Source organism: Drosophila albomicans, chromosome 2L (genome assembly GCF_009650485.2).
Source record: "Drosophila albomicans strain 15112-1751.03 chromosome 2L, ASM965048v2, whole genome shotgun sequence".
In the NCBI taxonomy this organism is placed as follows: domain Eukaryota; kingdom Metazoa; phylum Arthropoda; class Insecta; order Diptera; family Drosophilidae; genus Drosophila; species Drosophila albomicans.
Genome location: NC_047628.2, coordinates 26,138,418 through 26,160,632, shown reverse-complemented (window position 1 = coordinate 26,160,632; position 22,215 = coordinate 26,138,418). Strand labels below are relative to the sequence as shown.

Below are 22,215 nucleotides of genomic sequence, written 5' to 3'. Positions count from 1 at the left end.
ACATTTCTGCGGGTGTTGTTGTTTTTGAGCTCGTTAAGAGTAAAATACAGCTAATTTATTTGAGCCAACTTAAATTGGCTTAAGCGAATGACCAGAGGAAAACAAATGGCGCGTTATCTGCTAAACCAAAGAAAAAGAGAGAGATACGATGCAAAGCGAGTGCTAAAAACAAACAACAGTATGTGAGGGCGTGGATGAGGGAAGGAGAAGGAGAAGGGGAAGGGGAAAGTACTGTCAGTTTCATTAAAAACAATGAAATCAGCTAAGAGCCGAGAGTTTAAACGAGCGTCTAACTGCGCCGAGTAAAAGCATAAAAAGAATACAGAAACACACACACACACACAGACACACATAAAGAGTGACCGCTGTTTGCTGGTGGAAAAAAGCCAAATGCGGCTGCTGTAAAATATCAACTGGAAAACAAAGTCTAAACACAATAAACAAAATGGCGGAAAAAACACACAAACAAAAGCATCGAAACGAAAATGCGGCACAAAGTGCAAAGGACAAAAATAAGCACAGCTTGTGACCCTTTTTACGGACAATGCACGAATGTACCTCCCCCTCCCTCTCTCTTTCTCTCTTCTGTCCTTTTTTTAATTTGAAGCAAAAACATTAACAAGAACAATTAGCTCTTGAAATGAGCACAGCTAAGGACAATAGAATAAGAACAGCACACAAACAATTGCATAAGACAAGTTGAACTTGGGTAGAAAGCTTATGAAATACTAAATAAAACAATAGCAAACGGGACCTTGACTATAAGAAAACACACAAAAGATCAGTAAGAAGTCGAGTAATTATTATTAGAAATTGTTCATTTTATAATTGCTGCATTTAATAATCAAATCGATGGCGAGAAATCAGGCCAAGAAGGTCATAAAGTGTTTGGTTCGCTCTAATTATGATCTGGAGCATATTAACTATTATTTTGATGCTATCTATAGTTGTAGTTCAGCTATTATGTTCGAGTATCCTTTGTAACTTTGGGGCTAATTACATTCGGTTCGTAAACTTTCATGGCAAACATTTGTTACAGTAACCAGAGGCAACAGTGGAGAAGGAGAGGAGTTTGGGTCTTCATGATTCATAGACGCATTCTCCACAAACAAAACACAGATGAGCATTCAAAAAGGACGTTCAAGAGTGAAGAGTTGGGAGAAGCCTGAAGTCTGAAGTCTGTGAGAAAGGAACGCTTTGAGCAATGGCTCTGGTCGCTTTACATATGTCGAAGAAATGGGTATTAAAAGCGTAAGCTGTAAAGCAAACAGTAGCCAAGGGAAATGTGGTAAAGGGGGGGAAGTAGGAGATGGATTAACAAGCTCGCCTCTGTCTGGTTGTGTGTGTCCTGCGTGTGTGCAGGAAGGAAGGACGCACGGAAGGAAGCAACACGCAGCAGCAGCCAGGCTCAAGAAACGTGTCTTCTCTCTCTCTCTCTCTCTCTCTTTCTCTGTGTGTTGCCGTGGCAGCTCCTTGCCCCGCATTGTTTCAACAGGATGTGCGTTCAAGTGTGTGTCAAAGTGTGTGTACTCCCGTGTGTATGTGTGCGGGTGTGTGTCAAACTATGTGTGAGTGTGTTTATGGCAACCCGCTTGTAATTTATAGTATGTTTAGGCAGGCGACACAGCAGGCAACTCAGCTTTGCTCAGCTCTGCTCTGCTCTGCTTTATGTTTCTCTTGCCTCATATTTTTATACCCTGCAAACACGTAAATTAAAGCACAACTTAAGTTGGGGTGTATTAGCTGTTCAATAAGGTGAAGTATAAAACTTCTTCTTTAAAGTATTTCAAGCTAAACGTGCAATATTGTTGAATTCTTTGGGCAAACTTTTAGTAACGACTTTCTATGCTTTTTCTTAAGTAAAGTCTCTTGACTTTATTCTCTCACTTTTTTTGTACCTTTTCATTCATTTCTTCTTTCGAATTTGGCCTCTATCCTGAACGATCTTTCTTTAGTACTCTTCTAGACACTCGAACCACTTTCTTCATCTTTAGAAATTTGTCTTCACTTGGCTCTTGTTATATGGTAGAGTATTTCCTATATATATTTCTATAATAATTGTCTATATCTAGACTTAACTCTCTGTTTTTCAGTGATATGTGTTAAAGTGTTTCTTATACATTTCTATATCTCTTCTCTAATATTTAGTCTTTGACTTAGAGGACCTTTTGGTACACTTTTATTAAGGCAAACTGTTCATATTCGAGAAGCAGTTCAATAGAAAACTATAATAACAATTTGGAAACTCGTTAATGGTCTATTATTGAAATTCTTATTTATAATTTGGCTTCTATATTGAAGATCCTTTCAATACACGTCTATACAAAGCTCTATTTAAACATCTTTGTTTAAAGCAATTTGTTACATTCGAAAGTCATTTTTAAACTCCCTCTTTTAAGACTCATTCGACAGACATTTTTAAGGAAAGTAGTGCTATATAATACATAACATAGATACCTCATTTCTTGAAGCAAAGTGAGTTCACATTCAACAGCATTATTTCAACCTCAGAACCTCTTCCTTCCATTCATTCGTTCATTTAAGTCTAGGGTATCTTCGAGTGTTTCACACTTGAATCCTGTATTGTCCGCTTGCTAACACTAAACTTTAGTACACAGCAACAATGCGGCAAGAACTCTCTGAAACCAATTCAGGCAGCTGAGACAGCAGCTGCACCTGCTTCGCTTCCTCTGTGTGTTATCCTGCTTGTGGCATATGAATTATGTTAGATCTCCCCCCTCCCAAAAAAAATAGAGAGAGAAAAAAGCGAAAAAAGAAACAACACATCAGAAACTCAAAGTTGAAATAGCAATAACAAAGGATAAATGGACTGATGTTCGAGCTAAAAGGATTTCGAATGTCTCACGATTCATGTGCTTGCTCAGCTAATTGGCAGTGGCAATGAGTGCTAGATAAACAGAATACAAAGCAGCAGTAAAGAAGAGCCGACGACTAACGACTCTTCTCTCAACTGATGATTGACGCATCAATTTGGGTCAATTTCGAAATGTCTAAAGAGAGAAGAGAGAGCGAAGTGAATGCCAAGAATTTTGCAATTGAATCAGGTCAGTTTAGCGAAAAAGTTTCGCTCAGTCTCATTATGCGACAGCTTAAAAGTATACAAAATTGAATAGATAAACATAAACGATATGAAATATGTTTTAGCACAACTTTTGTTGTGGCATCTTGTGCTTATCGCATTAATCTAAGCGTTTTGTAAGCTGCTCCTTGAAATCATCTAACACAATAACCTTCAGCATGTCAACTGATTGAGATGACAGACACAGCAAAGTTTTCGGGTCAGTCAACCCAAGCTTGAGGGCAAGAATAACAAAAGAGAGGTTAACTTAATATCGAAAAGGCTCAAGGAAAACATCAATATCGATGAGGATGAAGAGAAGAAGGGAAGGCGAAACTATGTTATGAAAGAAACTAATTCATAATTTATGAAATGCGCAACAAAATGGTGAAAATGCTGGAAAACACAAAAACACGAGTCAGACAGGCGCCGCAGTCAAAGTCAAAGTCGAAGTCGAAGTCGGGGTATTCACTTTGCAGCGCCGCAATGTATGCTACAAATTTCGTGTGTGGTATCGTGTCTATGTGTGCGTGTGTGTGTATTGCCGAAATTGAACTAGAGAAGGGTGGCTTTTAAAAGGGAACAGCAGAGAAATGAAACACAGCCGCAACTGTCGCGTAAACAAGTTGCTCAACTTTTAATGTTGCACATTATTCGTTGCCTCTCAAGAGGCAAGCCAAAAGAGTGTGTAGAAGAGAGAGGAGGAGGAGGAGGGGAGTCAAGTGGATGCTGCTGCCGTTGAGTGTGGCACAACATTCTGAGGGTTGTTGCGCTGCGACTTAACCTTAATGAGCATCAAACTGTGCGCCATAAACCAGTTGATGCTCCCATAGAGAAAGGTACAACAACAGCGCAAAAGTGTTGCCTTTTTCTTCTTCTTTTTTCTCCACTTTTTTTTGGGGGATAAGAGAGAAAAGAAGAAGAAGAAGACCGTACAGGGTTGAGCTCCACAATTTAGCGAGCCTAATGATAAACAAACACAATGATTTCAAAATAAATGAGTGGCATAAGCTCTGTTCGGTGTAAGTGGAGTCATTTGTTTATGGGACCGCAGACAGGGATGCTACGGGACAGGGTTGCACGGTTGCACAACTGTGGCAGGGTTGCCTCACCATATCATTTGTCTATGCGGGATTTGCGGTCGTTGTCGCTGTCTATGGCCATAACTTTAGCTACTTAGCGTATTAGACGAACGCTTTAAACGCGCTTAAATAGTTAGGATTCGGTGTTTTAAAACAGTTTAAGCATAAAGTATAAAAAACCATTTAAAGTAAAACTTTGTTAAGGAAAAGAAGAAATGAAATATATAAGAATTACTTAAACTAAAACTTTGTTAAACAAAATACAAAACGAAATAGTGTTTGCATCAATGAAAGTATAAAACCAATTGAAAATAATATTTCGACTAAATGAATCCCCAAGTTTGAGAAGCTCTTTAGCAGTTTAAAGCAATGAAGTGTTTTAATTTATATTTCAATATTTTAAAGCATCATGAAATGGAAAAATATAAAAATGAGAAAAAACAATAAAATATTATTCAATATTTTTTTGGTCTTATAATAAGATTTTTGGTCCTAAAACTATAAGATTTTTTCTTATAATTAATAAGTTCTTATATAAAATTGTCTTTAAATCAAGTTGATTTTTCTAACATTAGGATTTTCATGTTTTTGACGCACTTTTTAGACCAAAATTCTTAGCACTCAATCTTGATTTTAGAAATTTTGTTTTGCTCTGCGTATAAAATAAATGAATCCAAAAAACTAATGCACAAAATACTTAAATTATGCATTATCCATAACTTCGGATTTATTCTATAACTGAAAAACTGCAAAAATATTAAGAGGAGGGCAATAAATAAATGCAATATCTTAATTGCTTGACTCTGGCTTAACTCTGAATGTCTGTCTGCCATCCATCAAATCGATAAAAACAACGCAGTTATTATTGTTTTGTTGTTGGCCAATTGAAGCAAATAGCATCCGAAAATAAAGTGAATCCAGAAAATCCATTTTCATTGCTTAAGCTAGAAAACATTGGGCATTAGCTTGAAAATCTGAAACGATTTGTTTTATGCTCGACAACGGCAAGAAGCCAAGACATTAACTTTTAATTTGATCATTTCTAAGCAACGAACGTCGAAGAAATAGCTCTAGAGGGAGATGCAGATACAGATAGCAAGAGAGAGATAGCAAGAGAGACAGCTGCAGTTGAGACGCAATTTTGTCCGTTTTTGGTTTGGGAAATTGTCGCAAAAAGTGGAACAGATTTTCGCACACACATACACAGAGAAAAAGCCAACAGCTGATAATTGTGGTGCGCCAATAAAAAGCAAATTAAGCTAATTGCAAAATTTGCAAAATCCCCCCATAAACGAGCCAACGAAGAAGTGGAACGAACAATAAGCCAAAAGAAAGTTCTGTTCAAATGGGGGAAGGCCAAGGCATAAGTCGGTAATTATGCGGCAACCGAAGACATGTTGCCAAAAGTTGCGACCACGCCACAAAATTCCCTCTCCACTCTCTCCCAACTTAGTTGGCAGCTGCTGCAGCGCTTTGATAATTCCATTTTGGCTGCACATTTTTATCGCTGCCAAAGTGAAATGTAATTAGAGCCAAAAAAACTGAAAAAATGATTACACCCAATACCGAAATTGGCCTTGCGACCCAGAAACAAGCCAACGAACTGGACTCAAGCCAATCTCCGACTCTTCAAATATATTTTTGTGTATACTTAAGGCATGCAAAATGAAAATTTAGGCAATCGTAATTAATATCGAAGCACACGAGTTTATTTGCGATTAATTAGAGAAGGCCTTAGCCTCAATTCGTAGTCGAAGCAAAAAACAAACTGGATCAAGGCTAGACATGATGCAATCATTAAATCCTTAAACAAATTGTGCCAGACTGAAAGGAAAAGAGTCTCCGACTGCGGCTTAGATTCTGACATATGATGAAGGATGCAGGCCTAAATTTTGACAAGGATTCATAGCCACAAGGACAATAAAACTCTGGCAGAGCAAAAACTTGCATCAACTGAAAGAAAAGCAAACAAAGCTCGAAGAAGCATGCAAAAACAGTCTGGGAAGTTAAATTGAAAAGCGACGCTTGATAGTTCAATAGCAAGTAGACTTGGCAAATATTTAAATAAATAGAAATAGAAATAGTTAGATGAGAAAAAGTGCTATAGAGCGTTTAGAAACGGAAATAGTTATATGAAAAAAAAGTACTTTGGCATTTTACTTTAGAGAGATTTTGGAAAAGTTCTTCAGTGAAAAAGAGATGAATTCAAATGACGGAATATTAGATACTTTTTATTTAAGGAAAGTCCGAAGAGCTGCAGTATATTAGATACTTTTTATATATTTTTAAGAAATTTAAATTGTATTTAATTTCCAGTCTGACCTTTTGAATTTCGTATTAATTCACAGACCGTTTTCAAATGTCGTTTTTTAATTCACTTTAATTGCTTCGCAATAAATTTGCTGTTGAGTTTTAAATAAGTCGATCTTAATATGGAGGGAAAACCCAACTCAAGTGAATAATATTCGCGAGTTTATTTAGATGTAATTTTAAAGCCATAATATGCTGGTGTCTCTTCAGCTTAATGTTGTCGCTGAGCAGCCCATCAATTAGTCACTGCCTCGCCCCCGCCCCGCCTTGCCCCTTAAGTGTGCCGACTGCGAATGAAGTAATTTGCAGTACATTGAGCTGCCTTCGCTTCCTCTCTTTGCACCTCAATGTTGCCTCTTGGTATCTGCCACCTGCTTTGCCATTTAAAATGGATATTGTGCTAAAGTGTGTGTGAGGGGAGGAGGAGGGAAGGAAGGACTAAGGTTGCACTTGTGCCAGACGAATGTGTGTGTGTGTGTGTGTGTGTGTGTACATAATTATTCCTAAACGAGCTATTTAACTAACGGCTTTACACTCGACACACACGCAGGTCCCGTAATTAAAGTGGCATAAAGCAACCCCTCGACTCCTCCACCTCCTCCCCTCTCTCCCTCTGACTTGCACAACGACAAAAACCTGTCCGAAAAATATGTTTACATAAAATATTTAAAACGCAAGCGCGGCGAGTTACAAGCCCCAAAAACACGGCCAAAGCATATCCTGGGCCTAACCTTTTGGCGTTGCTTGCTCCGGTTCTCAGTTCTCCATTCTCCGTTCCATGTTCAGGTTTTAGTTTTTGGTTCGTGGTTCGGGATTTTTATACCCGTTAAGCAAAGGTAGTAAAGAGGTATTATGACGTACTGACGACAGAAAATGCTTAAATGAAGGAGAAAACATAAATATGTATATAGTATATTTTTCACTCTATGGTATAATTTGAATGATTTGGTATATTGTTATAATACGTAGTATATTTTGTACTCTATGGTATAATTTGAATGCTATAGTATATTGTTATACCACTTATTTTGAACTATGGTATAATTTGAATGTTTTGGTGTATTGTTATACCATATATTTTGAACTCTATGGTATAATTTGAATGATGTGGTATACTTTTAGACCAAATTTGCATCTCTTTATATTTTAGTATTTTGCCGATATATTAATTCAGTATATGTTCATGACAATGCTGTACAGTTGTACTAAATATGCCTCGTGGTATATTCTAGTATTATCTCTTTATATACATACGTTTTCTATATTTTATCGATAATACCATTGTTTGACTGTTCTGCGTTTATTAAGAATGCTTTGTCGGGTGTCTCACAGTCGAGCACACTCAACTGCACCTTTCTCACATATTTTTTGGTCGGTTGGTGGCGCGAACGTTGCGGCATGTGGCATGTAATAAAGTTACGCGTGCTTAAACACTCGCCTGACTGTCATTGAAAATGAGTGTAATTTATGTATTAGTTTGCCTTGTGTATGTGAGTGTGTGTGTGTGTGTCTGTGCTGCATGTTAGAACATGCAAAAATATGCAAATTGCCGCAGTCAACGCGATGAGCCTTCGTTTCGTGTTGCGCCTTCGACGATGCCAGTCGACAGTTTAAAGAGCCTTTTCCGCTCTTGCTATCCATCCTCGTTATCGATTAACATGCTTTAAGGGTTTATCGAACTTGCAGCAGACTCAAACACAGACACAAAGTCGGTCAAATATTTGCACAAAACCTAGTCAAAGTGACTTTCATGTATAGAGAAGAATGAAGAAGGGTGAAAAGGGGGAAGGGAAGTGTGCATAATTTTTGCACGCTAGATTGTCATTTAAAATGAGTTAAGCGCTGCAATTGCTGCAATGCGGACAAGGTGGCAACGCCGCCAGCCTGCAGCTGCTCCTCCTCTTGATTGTGCTCCTCCTCTTGCTTGTGCTCCTCCTCCTGCTCCTCGTACTGCTTCTTCTTCTGCTGCTGCTGGTCGCCCAGGTAATGAGCAAACAATAAAAGCAAACGGCGCTGCACGAAACAATGGCGACAAGTAAAAGAGAAAAGCAACAACAACAACGTCAACGAGGACACGCCAACGACAACAAGAAGAAAAACCAATTAGATCCAAACTGAAAAGCTGCACGTGGGCAGCAGACAGAGATAGCGCAGCAAAGAGAGCGATAGAGAGAGGGAGACAGCAAGAGAGGGAGTTGCACAACTTTTCGTGTTCTGTCGATGTTGTGACAAGCGACAGCGACAAGCGCCCCAACTATGACATTGCCAGCGAAACTTTGGCAGCACAGTGCAAAGAGAGAAACAGAGTGGGAGCGAGAGAGAGAGAGAGAGAGAGGGATAGGGAGAGCTGAAGAGTGGGGTAGTTGTGTTTATTGTGCGCCTCGTTAGCTGGCAACAACAACAGCAACAACAACGACAGCAACAATGGCAACTTGGGCCGCGATGTAAATTGCATTTCCATTGTTAATTACCTGCGATTCATAAATTTTGCATTGCCCTTTGACCTCAACGAGCTCAACGAGTTGGCCCCAGCGGCAAGGGTTGCCATTGGCCTTTGACACGCACGTCAGCCAGGGTTGTCAGGGTTGTCGCCTGCCGCAAGACAGCAATTGAGCATGCACAACATTGCAATTATTGCATAAATCTACTAGCTGGAATGTTAAATCACATTTCTGATTCGGCCTCACATTAAGTGATTGCAACATATTTCTATCTTGATTTTGATCAAATTTTATCACAATATAGTAAATAATAACGTGAATGTTCAAGACATATTACGGCACTAAATTTTAAGAAAATAGATACATAAATAATAGTTAAATCCTCAGCAAAAAATCTTGATGCTCACTAAATATAATCCCGATATATTAGATATCAACATTCATTTTTATATTTCTTTTTTAACTTTCCACAATTTTACTTCTGTAATTAGCTAAATACTTTGAAAAAGTTTTTAAGTTTCCAACATACATGATTGCGACATATTTCTATCTTGATTTTGATCAAATTTTATGACATTATAGTAAACAATAACGTGAATATTTACGACATATTACGACACTCAATTTTTGAGAAAATAGATACATAAATAATAGTTAAATCCTCAGCCAAAAATCTTGATGCTTACTAAATATAATACCAATATATTAGATATCAACATTAATTTTTTTATATTTCTTTTTCAACTTCCCACAATTTTACTTTTATAATTAGCTAAATATTTTCAAAAAGTTCTTAAGTTTCCAACATACATGATTGCGACATATTTCTTTCTTGATGTTGATGAACTTTTATCACAATATATTAAATAATTACATGAATATTTACGACATATTTCTATATTGATTTTAAAATAAATTTAATACATAAAGAATAGTTAAATCTCTAGAAAAAGTTCTTGCATATTCAACATTAATGATTCTATTTCAAACCTGATGTTTACGAAATATTATCCCAATATATTGAAATCAACAAAAATTTTATTGTATTTCTTCTTCACTTCCCAAAATTTCACTTCAGATAATATTTTGAAAAAGTTCTTACAATTTCAACATAAATATTAACGACATATTTCTTTTCTATTCTTTAGAAAACTTCTTCTACTACATATTTCATTCCTGAATTTCCTTATGTATTCCCACAATTGTAATTAGTCAAATCTCTATAAAAAATTCTTACATTTTCAAGATGATTTCCATTTCGAAATGAATTCATGAGATTTGAGTTGGGGCATTGTTATGGCTCGTTTCATAATTTCATTTGTGAAATTTGCATATTCTGACCATTTTCAAGAACGACGAAAAAAAGTTTAATGACTAAACTTAAAGTTCTAAGCATAGCTTAAAGCAGTGACGTCTCTCCCTCTCTCTCTCTCTCTCTCTCTCTTTGTGAGCCGCCTTTCCCTTTGCGCATATTTAGCAAATGTTTTTATTGGCCGTTAGCTTCACCTGGCCCATGTTAGACGCCCCCTCCCTCACGCACAGATTGCGCCATGATAGAAAATTAGCATTCGTTATTTATCACCACCACACGAATGGGAAAATTCTATAGAAAATGCCGCGGGCGGCAAAGTTGGGGCCGCTTTTACTTTTACTTTTCACTCACCGCGTGACTTTTACAGCCTCTTAATTTAAACAGTCGCTGTTGCATTAAGAAGGGGCCGGATCTCGGGTGCGTTATGGCCACCTTGGGGGGCGGAGCGGGAGTGGCAAAATTAATTTGTAGCAGACGACATTTTTAATGTGCCTCGCTGTCGCTTTGCATTTTGGATTTGAGAGTTGGCGTTTTTAGTTTCCTCTTTCTGTTGCGTTCTTGTCACGTAATTCAAATTTTATATTCACTTTCGAGTACGTCTCATTCCTCTCTTGCCACTCCCTCCGCCCCCCGCTGTGTACACGTGGCAAAGCTGCGTGCGTGAGAATTGCGCTGTTGTAAATTTTATCGATTGCCGCACACAGATTTCACGCCCACAATCACCACAATCCAGCCCTGCTTCCACCTGTGTGTGTGTGTGTTTGAGTGTGGAATGTGTGTACACGCGAAAATTAACATGAAATTATAATGCACGCATCAAATTCAAATTCATGTAAGCTTTTCATAATTATGCAATTTTCACAGTTTTGCATAAATTGTCGGACAGTTTGCGGCATTTATGTGTCCAAAATCCACGCTCTGATCCATGTGGCTTAACGCTCTTCTCTATCGCCTGTCAGTATTTCACATTTGTGGGGTCTTTTTAACAATTTCTGATATGTTTATCCTAATGGAAAATTGTTTGATTATCCGATAGTAGTCGGGAGAATAGAAAAGTTAGTGACTATTATTGTTGCGATACTTCAGCAACAGCTTGTCTGAAAGTTTGATAAGATTAAATTTAGATTTGATAATGCAAATCTATTATTTGTAGTTCTTGCTTTATTCTTCGCTTTTAGAATTCTTCTTTTTCACAGTCTTATCGTAAATTATCTATTACGCCACCTAACGTACAACATCCTCGATAGTATAGTGGTTAGTATCCCCGCCTGTCACGCGGGAGACCGGGGTTCAATTCCCCGTCGGGGAGAGATGTTCAAATCTTTTTTTTTACTTTTTTAAAATTCATATTAACTATTTTAATTGGATTTTGAATAGATTATTGAAATTTTTAAATACTTGGCATGCATTGTGGCACAAATTATACTTAATTATGCAGAAAAGTGTGCTTTGCCGAACTGTAAAACCAATATTAGCATAGCCAATTAGAATACTAGATTATATGCAATTAATAAATATTCATAAAAACTAAATACTAAAATGCAAATTTAAAAATTAAAAAAAAGTGAATAAAAAAAAATGTCTACACATCTCTCCCCGACGGGGAATTGAACCCCGGTCTCCCGCGTGACAGGCGGGGATACTAACCACTATACTATCGAGGATGTTGATCATCGGGGTGAAAAATACCAAACTTCTAGACGCTTCTAATACGTTTTCCACATTCGAGAGAGAATGTTTCTAGTGATGATAATAAGCAACGTTTTGTTTTGTATTTAACAACGTTGATAAATTAAAAAGATAATTTATTGTCAAAGTTTTCTTTATTTTTCTCTCTTCTCTGTTGCTTTCGCCTCTCTGAGTGTGAGTAATTACACAAATTTTATAAAATAGGGAGGGGATTTGAAATTACTTTTGATGGTTAGCAATGACAGCAAATGTCTAACGACTGACTGCGCACGAAAAACCAAAACGAACGATATGCAAAAATGAGTGTGTGTATAGAATGCTGCAAGATTTGTTTATTGTACATCTGCTTGCTTACATCTGTCGTTGTCGCTGTCTCTGTCTCTGTCACTCTCCCTCTCTCTTCGAGTTTTAGATGCAGCGATAATGCTGTGTACTTGGCTTGCTCTCGAACTTTTGCCCAAAAACGTCCTGAAGGCACACAGAGCGCACAAAGCCAACAACAGAAATCGATTCTGTCATTGAGCCGCTGGGCTCGCAATGAGCTCCATTGGACACTGACTGTGACTCGACGATGTACATAGTAGGTGAGGAGGGCGGGGGCGTGGTTGCTGTTGTTTCGGGCCAAAGGCAAAGCCATTTCCGGCCAGACAATAAGCGGGCAACGTTGCCAGCTTGCTTGGCATTTCCTGCCTCGCGATCTACTTGCTACTGCCTGCTGACTGCTGTTGCTGTGTTTCGTTTTTTTCCTTCCTTCTTTTTTTTTTTGATATTTCTTTGGCTCGTGGAATTGAAGTTTGACAATGCCAAAGCCAAAGCCAACAGCAGTTGAGACAGGCAAGTAAAAAAGTTGAGGCTGAAAAAAACTCATTTATCTTATGTCTGGGCTGAGGGCGGCAACCAAAAGGAGGCGGGAGAAGTCTTCACTGTTCCCTGTTGGCCGCAGGGCAATTCAATGTCGCCGGAGACATGTCAAAAGTTTCGCTGTTGTTATTATTGTTGCTGCTGTTGTTGCTCTGGCTGTTGTGTTTGTCGTTTAACTTAATTAAATTTGCGCACAAATTTCTCATTTTCTCATCTTTCGTAGGCCGCACAACGGTGCGTATGTGCAACAAATTGATTAAAATTTTATTGTTTCAGCAAATGTGCCCAGCAATAAGTAATTTCAGTCTTTTGCATATTTTAGTTACACACAAATTGCCCTTAAAAAACAAGTTTCTTGACACGCAAAAAAGCAAAAAAGCGTACGAAAAACGAAAATTGTTTATTGCATTGCAAATGTGATACAAAAAGTGCGCATAAAAAAACATCATTTACAGTTAATAAAATGCGATGCATAATTGACATTTATTAGCCAATATAACGATGGCGTTTAGATTATGCATAAATAATTTAAGCAGCAATTTGTTTGTACCATAAAATGGAAATGGAAACGTAGCTTTATTGATTGCGTTTTCAATTAAGCGAAACAAATTTGCTGTTAAGATGAGATTAAATGGAGATGAGTAAAGATGAATCTTATGAATCTTGATAAGCACTTAAAGTAAAGCTAGCAATGATTTTGGAATCATTTTTCTGTTTTAAGATAATTGAACGAACGCAAACCAAATGTTAAATCGTAAAACATAATTTTGGATTTTGATTACAATAATAACCATAGTCTTTATGATTTCTGAATGATTTAGAATTTATTTAAGAAATTCCTTTTGTATGGAGTAAAACTACTTCTTACCTTTGGTTAACAATCTGGTATATTTCGTACCATATGGTATATTTTCAATGTCCTATATCAATGTCAAATATAGATTTTGGTATTAATTTGATATATTTAAATAATAATACCACAATATATGGTATATTTAGAACGTAGTAATATACCAATATACAAAATATAGCCTTTACTATATTTTGGTATATTTGTGGTATATTATTTTGACAATCTTAAAGAATAATACTGCATACTATGGTATGTTTTGAACGTAGTACTATATCCATATACCAAATATAGATTTTGGCATTTTTTGTGAAATTTTGATTTGGTATATTCAAAGAATTTTATCACTCTCTAGGAAATATTTTGATTGTAGTACTATATAAATATACCAAATATAGATTTTGGTATTTTTTGCGGATTTTTGATTTGGTATATTCAAAGAATATTACCACACTCTAGGATATATTTTGATTGTAGTACTATATCAATATACCAAATATAGATTTTTCTATGTTTTGGCATTTTTGCGGTATAATAATTCGGTATATTCAAAGTATAATACAACACTGTAGCGGGTATTTCACAGTCGAGCACACTCGACTGCAGCTTTCCTACTTTTTTAGTGTCGCACGTCACAATCTATATTTAATATATTTATATTTGACGTGTTGCTTGTTTACATTTAAGCTTAAGTTGTTTAACTATTCACAGTACTTATTAAAAACTTCTCTTTTTCGTTTCTTCTTCTGCTTACAGACAACGAACTATACTCAGGCACTGTAGCCGATTTCAGTGGCAGTGATCCGATTATCTATCGTGAGCCTCTCCAGACGGAACAATATGATAGCCTCAGTCTCAATGGTAAGTTGTTGCTGAAGAAGTTCTCTCCATCCATTATTCCTTCCTTTTACAGCTTGTAGTGAAGCACTTCTGGTAATTGAAAATGTCAGAGCTCTGTTATGATTATTGTTGTGCTGTTCGTAGAGAGTATTGTCTGTTCTCTCTCTCTCTCTGTGTGTGTGTGTGTGGTTTCTATATATTAGTTGGAAATGCCTTGACTGCGAATTGAATTAAGTCTGATTGTGAGTCCGTGTGTCCTGCAATCAGGACGTGGACGATGATGCCGTATTGCGTGTGAGAGGTGAGGTGAGGTGAGAGGCAAAGTGCGGTTGCCTTTTGCATATTTCGAGTGCTCGCCGCGTTGCCTCGATTTTCATATGGCAGACGTCCATTAACTGAATAGACATGACAGCTTCGACTGCTTGTCCGATCCGATGCCAGCCAGTCCTTTGCTATTCCCCCATCCCGTCCCAATCCCCTTCCCCTTCCCCGTCTGTCGCTTCGTTACGCGCTTCCTGAATACTTTATGAAGAAGCCTTGCGACGTGTTGCGTGTACCGGGAAATTAAGAACTTTAAAGCCAGCAAAATCAAAGAAAATGTCTCTGGAGTCTTTCGTGATTAAACTTCACACTTTCATTTAAATTCATTTAAATTTCAAATGCGCGATGCGTGCGTAAATTTGTTTATCGAATCTCGCATATCGTTCGCTGATTAGATTACCGAAAGTTGCCGTAACTTTATAGTTACGATGGCGCATAATATGTTAATCCTGAAATCTATAACTCAACTTTATGGCTCATGTTTGAATCGTAAACTGGCATTCGATATGCTTGGCTTGTTATCGATTGTCTTGTCATCGGCACGAGTTGCTCATAAATCTATCCCAATTCCCGAAAAAATAACAAACAAAAACCGAAGCGTGTCTATAAAATGTTTACAGCCAACGAGAACTATAAATGCGATTTATGACTAAACTTTTTTAACAATTTACACATTTGTCTTTTTTCGTTTCTCTCTCGTTTCTCTAGCGCCAAATTTTGTGAGCTCATTTACGCAGGGAGATTTCGTGTATTTCTTCTTTCGGGAAACGGCGGTGGAATTCATCAACTGCGGCAAGGTGAGTGTTGGAATCAATCGATATCACATCGAACTCTCTCTCTCTCTCGCTCGCTCGCTCTTTTGAATATGTAAAATATGAAACCAAAACCAATTTCTACACACAACAAATGCATGTGGTTATAATTGGACAAGAGTGAGAGAGGGAGGGAGGAAAGCCGCTCTAATGCCGCCATATTGGGCAGCCATTTTGCCTGTGTTTGCGTTGCGTTCGTGCGCACACTTCCGGCTTTGGCTTTGGCTTTGGTCCGTCGCCAAATACAGTTATCGGTTTTGGATTTTGGCCGGCTATTTGTTTATGGGCCGAAAAGGGAAAACCCGGCCAACAACGACCAACGACCAACGACCACATCAATGGATATTCCACCCACCTCCTGCTGCGCATTAATATTTATCTTTTATGCTATTTCAGGCGATTTATTCGCGCGTCGCACGCGTCTGCAAATGGGATAAAGGCGGCCCGCATCGTTTCCGCAATCGCTGGACCTCGTTCCTCAAGTCTCGCCTGAATTGCTCCATACCGGGCGACTATCCGTTCTACTTTAATGAGATACGTAAGTGGCCTTGATTTGCTGTGTATATACCTTACCTTTTATATATACTACATTTTATTCTCTCTCTCTTATAGAATCGGCAAGCAATCTCGTCGAGGGACAGTACGGCTCCATGAGCTCCAAATTGATTTACGGCGTTTTTAATACGCCAACAAATTCAATTCCCGGCTCAGCGGTTTGTGCTTTCGCCTTGCAGGTGAGTGCACAATTACGATTTACCTTCCTTCTCCTTCTTCGTCTTCGTCTTCCACTCAGCGGGTCATCATCTTAAACTCTACTTTCTGTCTTCCCATTTTGTAATCTACAGGACATTGCCGACACATTCGAGGGACAGTTCAAGGAGCAAAGCGGCATCAATTCCAACTGGCTGCCAGTGAATAACGCCAAGGTGAGTAACGACTACGTTTCTACTTCAAACTCATATGTGGTTACGGTTAATGCTCAACACTTGAGCGAGGAAGAGGGGGAAGAACAACACTTGAACGCAGCTGTGCCACAATTTATGGCCACACGAATTTGTTCCGGCCTTGGCCGGAATGAAAGAACTTTTCTTTTGCCAAAAATTTGCATTTGAATTACGAATGCCAACACATCCAAAAACCGAACCGAATACTGAATGCTCTCAATGGCAGTTAGCGACGTCTGTGAGTTGATTGCTGTCTGGATGAGTGTTGCACATGTTGCCAGCGATTTGCTTTCTGCTTTTCCGTTTTGTGGCCAACTACACTTGACGGGGCAGAAGCCAAATTAGAAATTGAATATCATTCTGGCCAAAAACAAAAAAAAATACAATTGTTCTTATACACACAACACAAGACGAACACGAAAAAGAATGCATAAAACTTTTAATATCACACTTAAACTGCACTCGAGCCAAGCTGTTTGAATGCTATTTGAATGAAACTTCAACTCAAAAGGAAAGAGATTTTAAAGCAACGAGTACATTTAAAAATACATTTGAGCTTTTTAAAGAGTTGAGATTCAAGTTGAGGAAACTTTAAAAGAATTGCTTTTCAAGTGAAATGTTAAAGAGGGATTGATTTAAGAGAAGTGTTGTAAGAAAGGGGAATGGAATAGACTACAAATTAATATGAAAATCTTGTTAGGTTAATGCAAATTATGTATACACTCAACAGGATTTAAAATATATAGGTAAAGCTGAGTTTGTAACGCTTAGTTTTGAATTTAATTTATCAAAGAAAGAATTTATTTATTGAGGTACTTTGACCGTTAAGCAAAGACTTTCAATATGTTGAATATCTTCAAGCTATAAAGCGTAATTTTTAAGCTATAATTAGTACACGCAATACTAAACTATAGTATATAAATTTGGTATATTTAAGAAATAACATTTTATTAGAAATAGGTAACGGGTATCTTACAGTTGAGCACACTTTTACTACTTTTAACTATACCAAACAATGACTGATTTGATAATGTAATAATACTCAATTTGACATTTTGTTAAATGTACAAATTGCTTATTATTTTGGGTTCATTGTGTACCTAAGTCAGTCTTCATAATTTTCAGTTCTATAGCAATATAAATAGCAAATTTTGCTTAGGCAAATAATAAAACATTGTAGGTATAATGAAATTCTCAATGAAATGAAATAAAGGTAAAGCTAAAAGGAGACCAAAGTAAATTTGTAATATAGAAGTAATTTCATTGACACATTAAATTCAACAATTTAATAGACTAGCACACAAAATTAGTAGCATATTCAAATGACATTTTTTCAGCTGAATACTTTAAGTCTGTAAAGTTTTTCAGACGCTTCTTGGTAGCTCAGTTATGTGTATGAGAGCGAAAAGCGTCGAGTCCAATTACTGTCAAAATGTGTAGAGTCAAATTACAGTGCAGAAATCAGAACCTTTTTGCCCTTTTTGCTGGCCATTTGAAGCCACAGACAGCGGTAGAAAGGAAGAGGGGAGGAGGAAAGGAGCGTGGATATCCTTGCGCGAGTTGCACGTATGAATGCTGACTTTATATTTTACACACACACACACATACACAGAGAGAGAGACAGCTGGCAAGTCAACAGTTGAGCGCGCACTTTCCGCTGGCGATTCATAAACCAAATCATTGCCAAAACAGCAAGCTCACACAGACGGAGACCGAGACGGACAACACACACACGTACACACACATACCAACACACACAAAGGACACTCGCTGCTTTTGTCCGGCTGCACTTGGCCGTGCTGTGCAATTTCCGGAACGTTGTGTACGGGTATTTGTTACGGGTCTAGTGAGCAAGCAGTAAATGCAATTTATACACACTCTTTGCAGCTCGCATTACAAGGCCAGAGAAGGGAAGGGAAAGGGAAAGGAAGGGAAAGATAGTGAGAGAAAGGGAAGGATAGGGAGGGAAAGGAAAGGATAGGGAAGGGAATTGAAGGGAAGGGAATTGAAGGATAGGGAGGGAACTGTAGGGAAGGGAAGGAAAGGGAAGGATGGGAAGGATAGGGAAGGAAACTGAAGGATATGGAGGGAAAGGGAAGGATAGGGAACGGAGTTGAAGGGAAGGTAACTGAAGGATAGGGAGGGAAAGGGAAGGATAGGGAACTAAAGGAAAGGATAGGGAAGGCCACGAAAAGAAGGAATGGAAAGGCAAGGGAAAGGAATGGATAGGAAGCAGGGGAAGGCAGGGAAGAGCATATAACCATAACTATAACCATACTGCAGTCACGATATCTCTGTGTATAGCCAAAACACTAATATATGTCTTCTCTCTCTCTTTCTATTTGTCTCTCTGTCTGTTGTCTTTTTGCAGGTTCCTGAACCGCGACCCGGATCCTGTCACAATGATTCACGAACACTTCCGGATCCCACATTAAATTTCATCAAAACACATTCACTAATGGACGAGAATGTTCCGGCATTTTTCGGTCAGCCGATTCTCGTGCGGACGAGCACAATGTAAGTACTTACTTTACTACTCTCCCACCACCTACTTCCCTCTCTACTCTGTGGTCCTTGGGTGTGACTTGTTTTGTTGCTTTGCTGCACGGTCACGTCGCAAAAGTAGCCCAAAACTGTTGCCCCGAATAATGTTGCGGCAATGTAAATATTATTGCACAAAGCCAAAGCCACAGTCTGTAGTCTATCTGCAGTCTATAGTCGGGGCCAAGTGTGGGCGTGGCAAAAGAGGGGGGCGCAAATTTTGTGAGTGTGCGCTACAAAAAGTTGAGACTGCAACTGCGGCTCATATTGCACAGTATTTTGCCGAGTGAGTACGTGACGAACCAATCTAACTAATTTCATTTAAATAACAAATTCGTTGCCATGCGATAGCTGGCGGGTCTTGTAGAATACCCTGTACAAAATAGAGTTATTACCCTAATATTTTAGGGTATCAAAAGGAGTAAGAACAACAAAATTAAGGCAGTGAATAGCAGGATTTTGATAGCTACTTAAATCAACTACAAATCATATGAATTATCGTAATTTAAAAAGAAGATACGTAGTTAAATCAACATGAACATATAACGTTTTTGGAAATTAAAAAAAGAAGTAAGAACAACAATTAAGAATATTAATAACAGTATTTTGATAGCAATACTAAATCAATAACAACTATTTTGAATCTTTTGAAAATTTAAAGAGAACCAAGAGCAACAAAATAAAGACAACAACAGAAAGCATATGAATTAATAGGATATTTAAAAAGAAGTGACTGCAAAAAAAATTAATAGAATGGCGAAGATTGTGTATACACCTATTTAAATAATAATAATAGTGATAGGTGAAAGGAACACTTTATTAAATAATTGGAATATAAATCTAACAAGTGAATATATTTTATATTACAAAAGAAAGTATAGACTAATTTTGACTTAAGGAAAAAAATATTGTGAAGAACATAATACAATATTTTGTAGAGGAAAAGTATTTACAAAGAACTCTTAAATCTTATTTTAACCAATAACAAGAAAGCATAACTATTGCCTAAGTTAAAGTTAAAGTTTTTTCAAGCCAAAATATTTTATGGTAGAAAATTGTATGGTTGAGGAAACTAACCACATTTCGTTTGAAGTTAAAGTTTTCCTGTTATTGATGTTATTAAGTGATAAATTGCTGCGCATATTATATTTTGTGAAATTTCGTTGTTGCTGTAGAAAGTAATGCAATCAAAGGCTGTTTAGTCTTTGTGCTTTTTGTGTGGTTCACCGCATTTGGCATTAACAAATCAATTAGCAATCAATATGCAAAGTGAAAAAGCATTTGCATTAATTTTTCAACAACAATTCTCTTTGTGCAATGCCAGACTTTGGGTCCATGTCCGTGTCCGTCTGTCTGTTCGTCTGTCTGCGAGTCTATCAAATTGCCTTGGCCAGACAATCGAGTCTGATGCTGAAGAGCTTAAAGCAAGGGCAACCTGCTGATAGCCATCAGAAATTGCCCAGCTGCTCCACAGTCGAGGCTTTTTCTGCATGCTCATAAATTATTTTCAAGGCAGACATGTGGAAATTTAAAAATTCAATTTGGCAACTTTTCCATGTAATTGAGCCACAATTACGGGGAGTTGAGGGCGATGACTTGAGAGGGCATCTTTAAAGAGTAAATCATACTAGAAAGAGGATGATGGTAGAGAAGGGGAGAGGGGAGAGGGGAACAGCCACCTGCTACAGTTGCTGCAGTCAAGCGATAGTTTGAACCAAACGAACCGAGCCAGCTAGAAGGAATCGCATGGATGCGCCAAGCGAGAGAGAGAAAGAGAGAGAGAGAGACGCAACCCGTAACGAAAATATGTATGCACAACTGAATAAATTAGAATGAAATATGGAACACGTAGGGAGAGCATCCCTCCCCCTCCCCTCTCTCCACATGAGCACACACATTCAGCCACAACAAAATGCAAGTACGGACGAGAGCAACATTAGCGAAGTGGTTGCGGGTAGAAAAAGAGAGATAGAGAGGGAAGTTTCACAGCTTCGGGGTTTTCATTGTGTATATGACCACTTATTCATGCTGCAGCTGACTCATTGCGTGCTTTTTCCTTTTTTTGTGGCTTTTTGGCAAGCGGGAAACGCACATCACGCATCCGAATTTAATCATGCCAAACACAATTGAAGAGCACCAAAAATTGTGCACAAAAGTTACGACAGACTTGACTTTTTTGTTGAAATTTATATGTCAACCCACTTGCTGCATTTGGCAAGCCAGAATCGTAAGTCGGTCATGCACAGCAGCAACAACAACAACAAGAAGAACTAAATTGTGACTACAGTAACTACCAGACTGCGCACTGTTAACTGTTAACTGTGACAGTAGCAGTTACTGCAACGAGCACAAGTTGTAGTTACAACTGCAAAACAGTTGTTCCAAGCATTTGCGCATGAGACGAATTGGTGAGGCTTTTAAAGAGGGAATATGAGAAATGAGTGTCGAAGTATTTAGAGCAATTTTTAACAACTGTTTTTCATTTTTATAAAGTAAGGTATTCCTCATTCAATAGATACTAAATTAAAATGTAATTTGTAGTACAGCAGACAAATTTTTGTGGATATATGTATGAAGGAATTTATGAAGGGAGTGTGAAAGTATTTGAATGCAATTCTTAACAACTGTTCTTCATATTTATAAAGAAAAATCTTCCATGTTCAATAGTTACTAAATTAAAATTTAATTTGTGGTACAGCAGATAAATTTGTGTGGATGTATAAATGAATTTATGAAGGGAGTACTTTCACACTCCCTTTAGTGTGATTCTTAACAACTGTTCTTAATTATTATAAAGTAAGGTATTCCTTATTCAATAGATACAATAGATAGACGAATTTGTGTGGATATATGAATGATGATGAATTTATGAAGGGAGTGTGAAAGTATTTGAATGCAATTCTTAACAATTGTTCTTCATTTTTATAAATTAGTGTATTCCTCATTCAATAGATACTAAATAAAAATTTAATTTGACGAATTTGAGAGGCTTAATAGGGAATTTAAAACAGGAATGTTGCAGTACAATTATTATCAACTGATTATTAATAGCACAAAGCAACGCTTTTAATAGTCTGTAAAGTATTTCTTATACAGAGATTAAATTTAGATTTAATTTGTAGTATAACAGACC

The 22,215-nt window shown here is 37.6% G+C and overlaps 1 protein-coding gene and 2 non-coding genes across 3 annotated transcripts in view; 2 read left to right on the top strand and 1 right to left on the bottom strand.

Moving 5' to 3' along the window:
- LOC117563887 (semaphorin-1A) overlaps positions 1–22,215 on the top strand; it is a 217,539-nt gene that overhangs the window by 175,336 nt on the left and 19,988 nt on the right. Inside the window, 6 exon segments of the mRNA XM_034242445.2 lie at positions 14,381–14,485; positions 15,494–15,582; positions 15,994–16,135; positions 16,210–16,331; positions 16,443–16,523; positions 18,913–19,058. Coding sequence (XP_034098336.1) covers positions 14,381–14,485; positions 15,494–15,582; positions 15,994–16,135; positions 16,210–16,331; positions 16,443–16,523; positions 18,913–19,058 — 685 coding nt within the window.
- On the top strand, positions 11,462–11,533 carry Trnad-guc (transfer RNA aspartic acid (anticodon GUC)). The gene has a single exon. It is a non-coding gene; the product is annotated as a tRNA-Asp (tRNA).
- Trnad-guc (transfer RNA aspartic acid (anticodon GUC)) lies at positions 11,817–11,888 on the bottom strand. Its single transcript has one exon. It is a non-coding gene; the product is annotated as a tRNA-Asp (tRNA).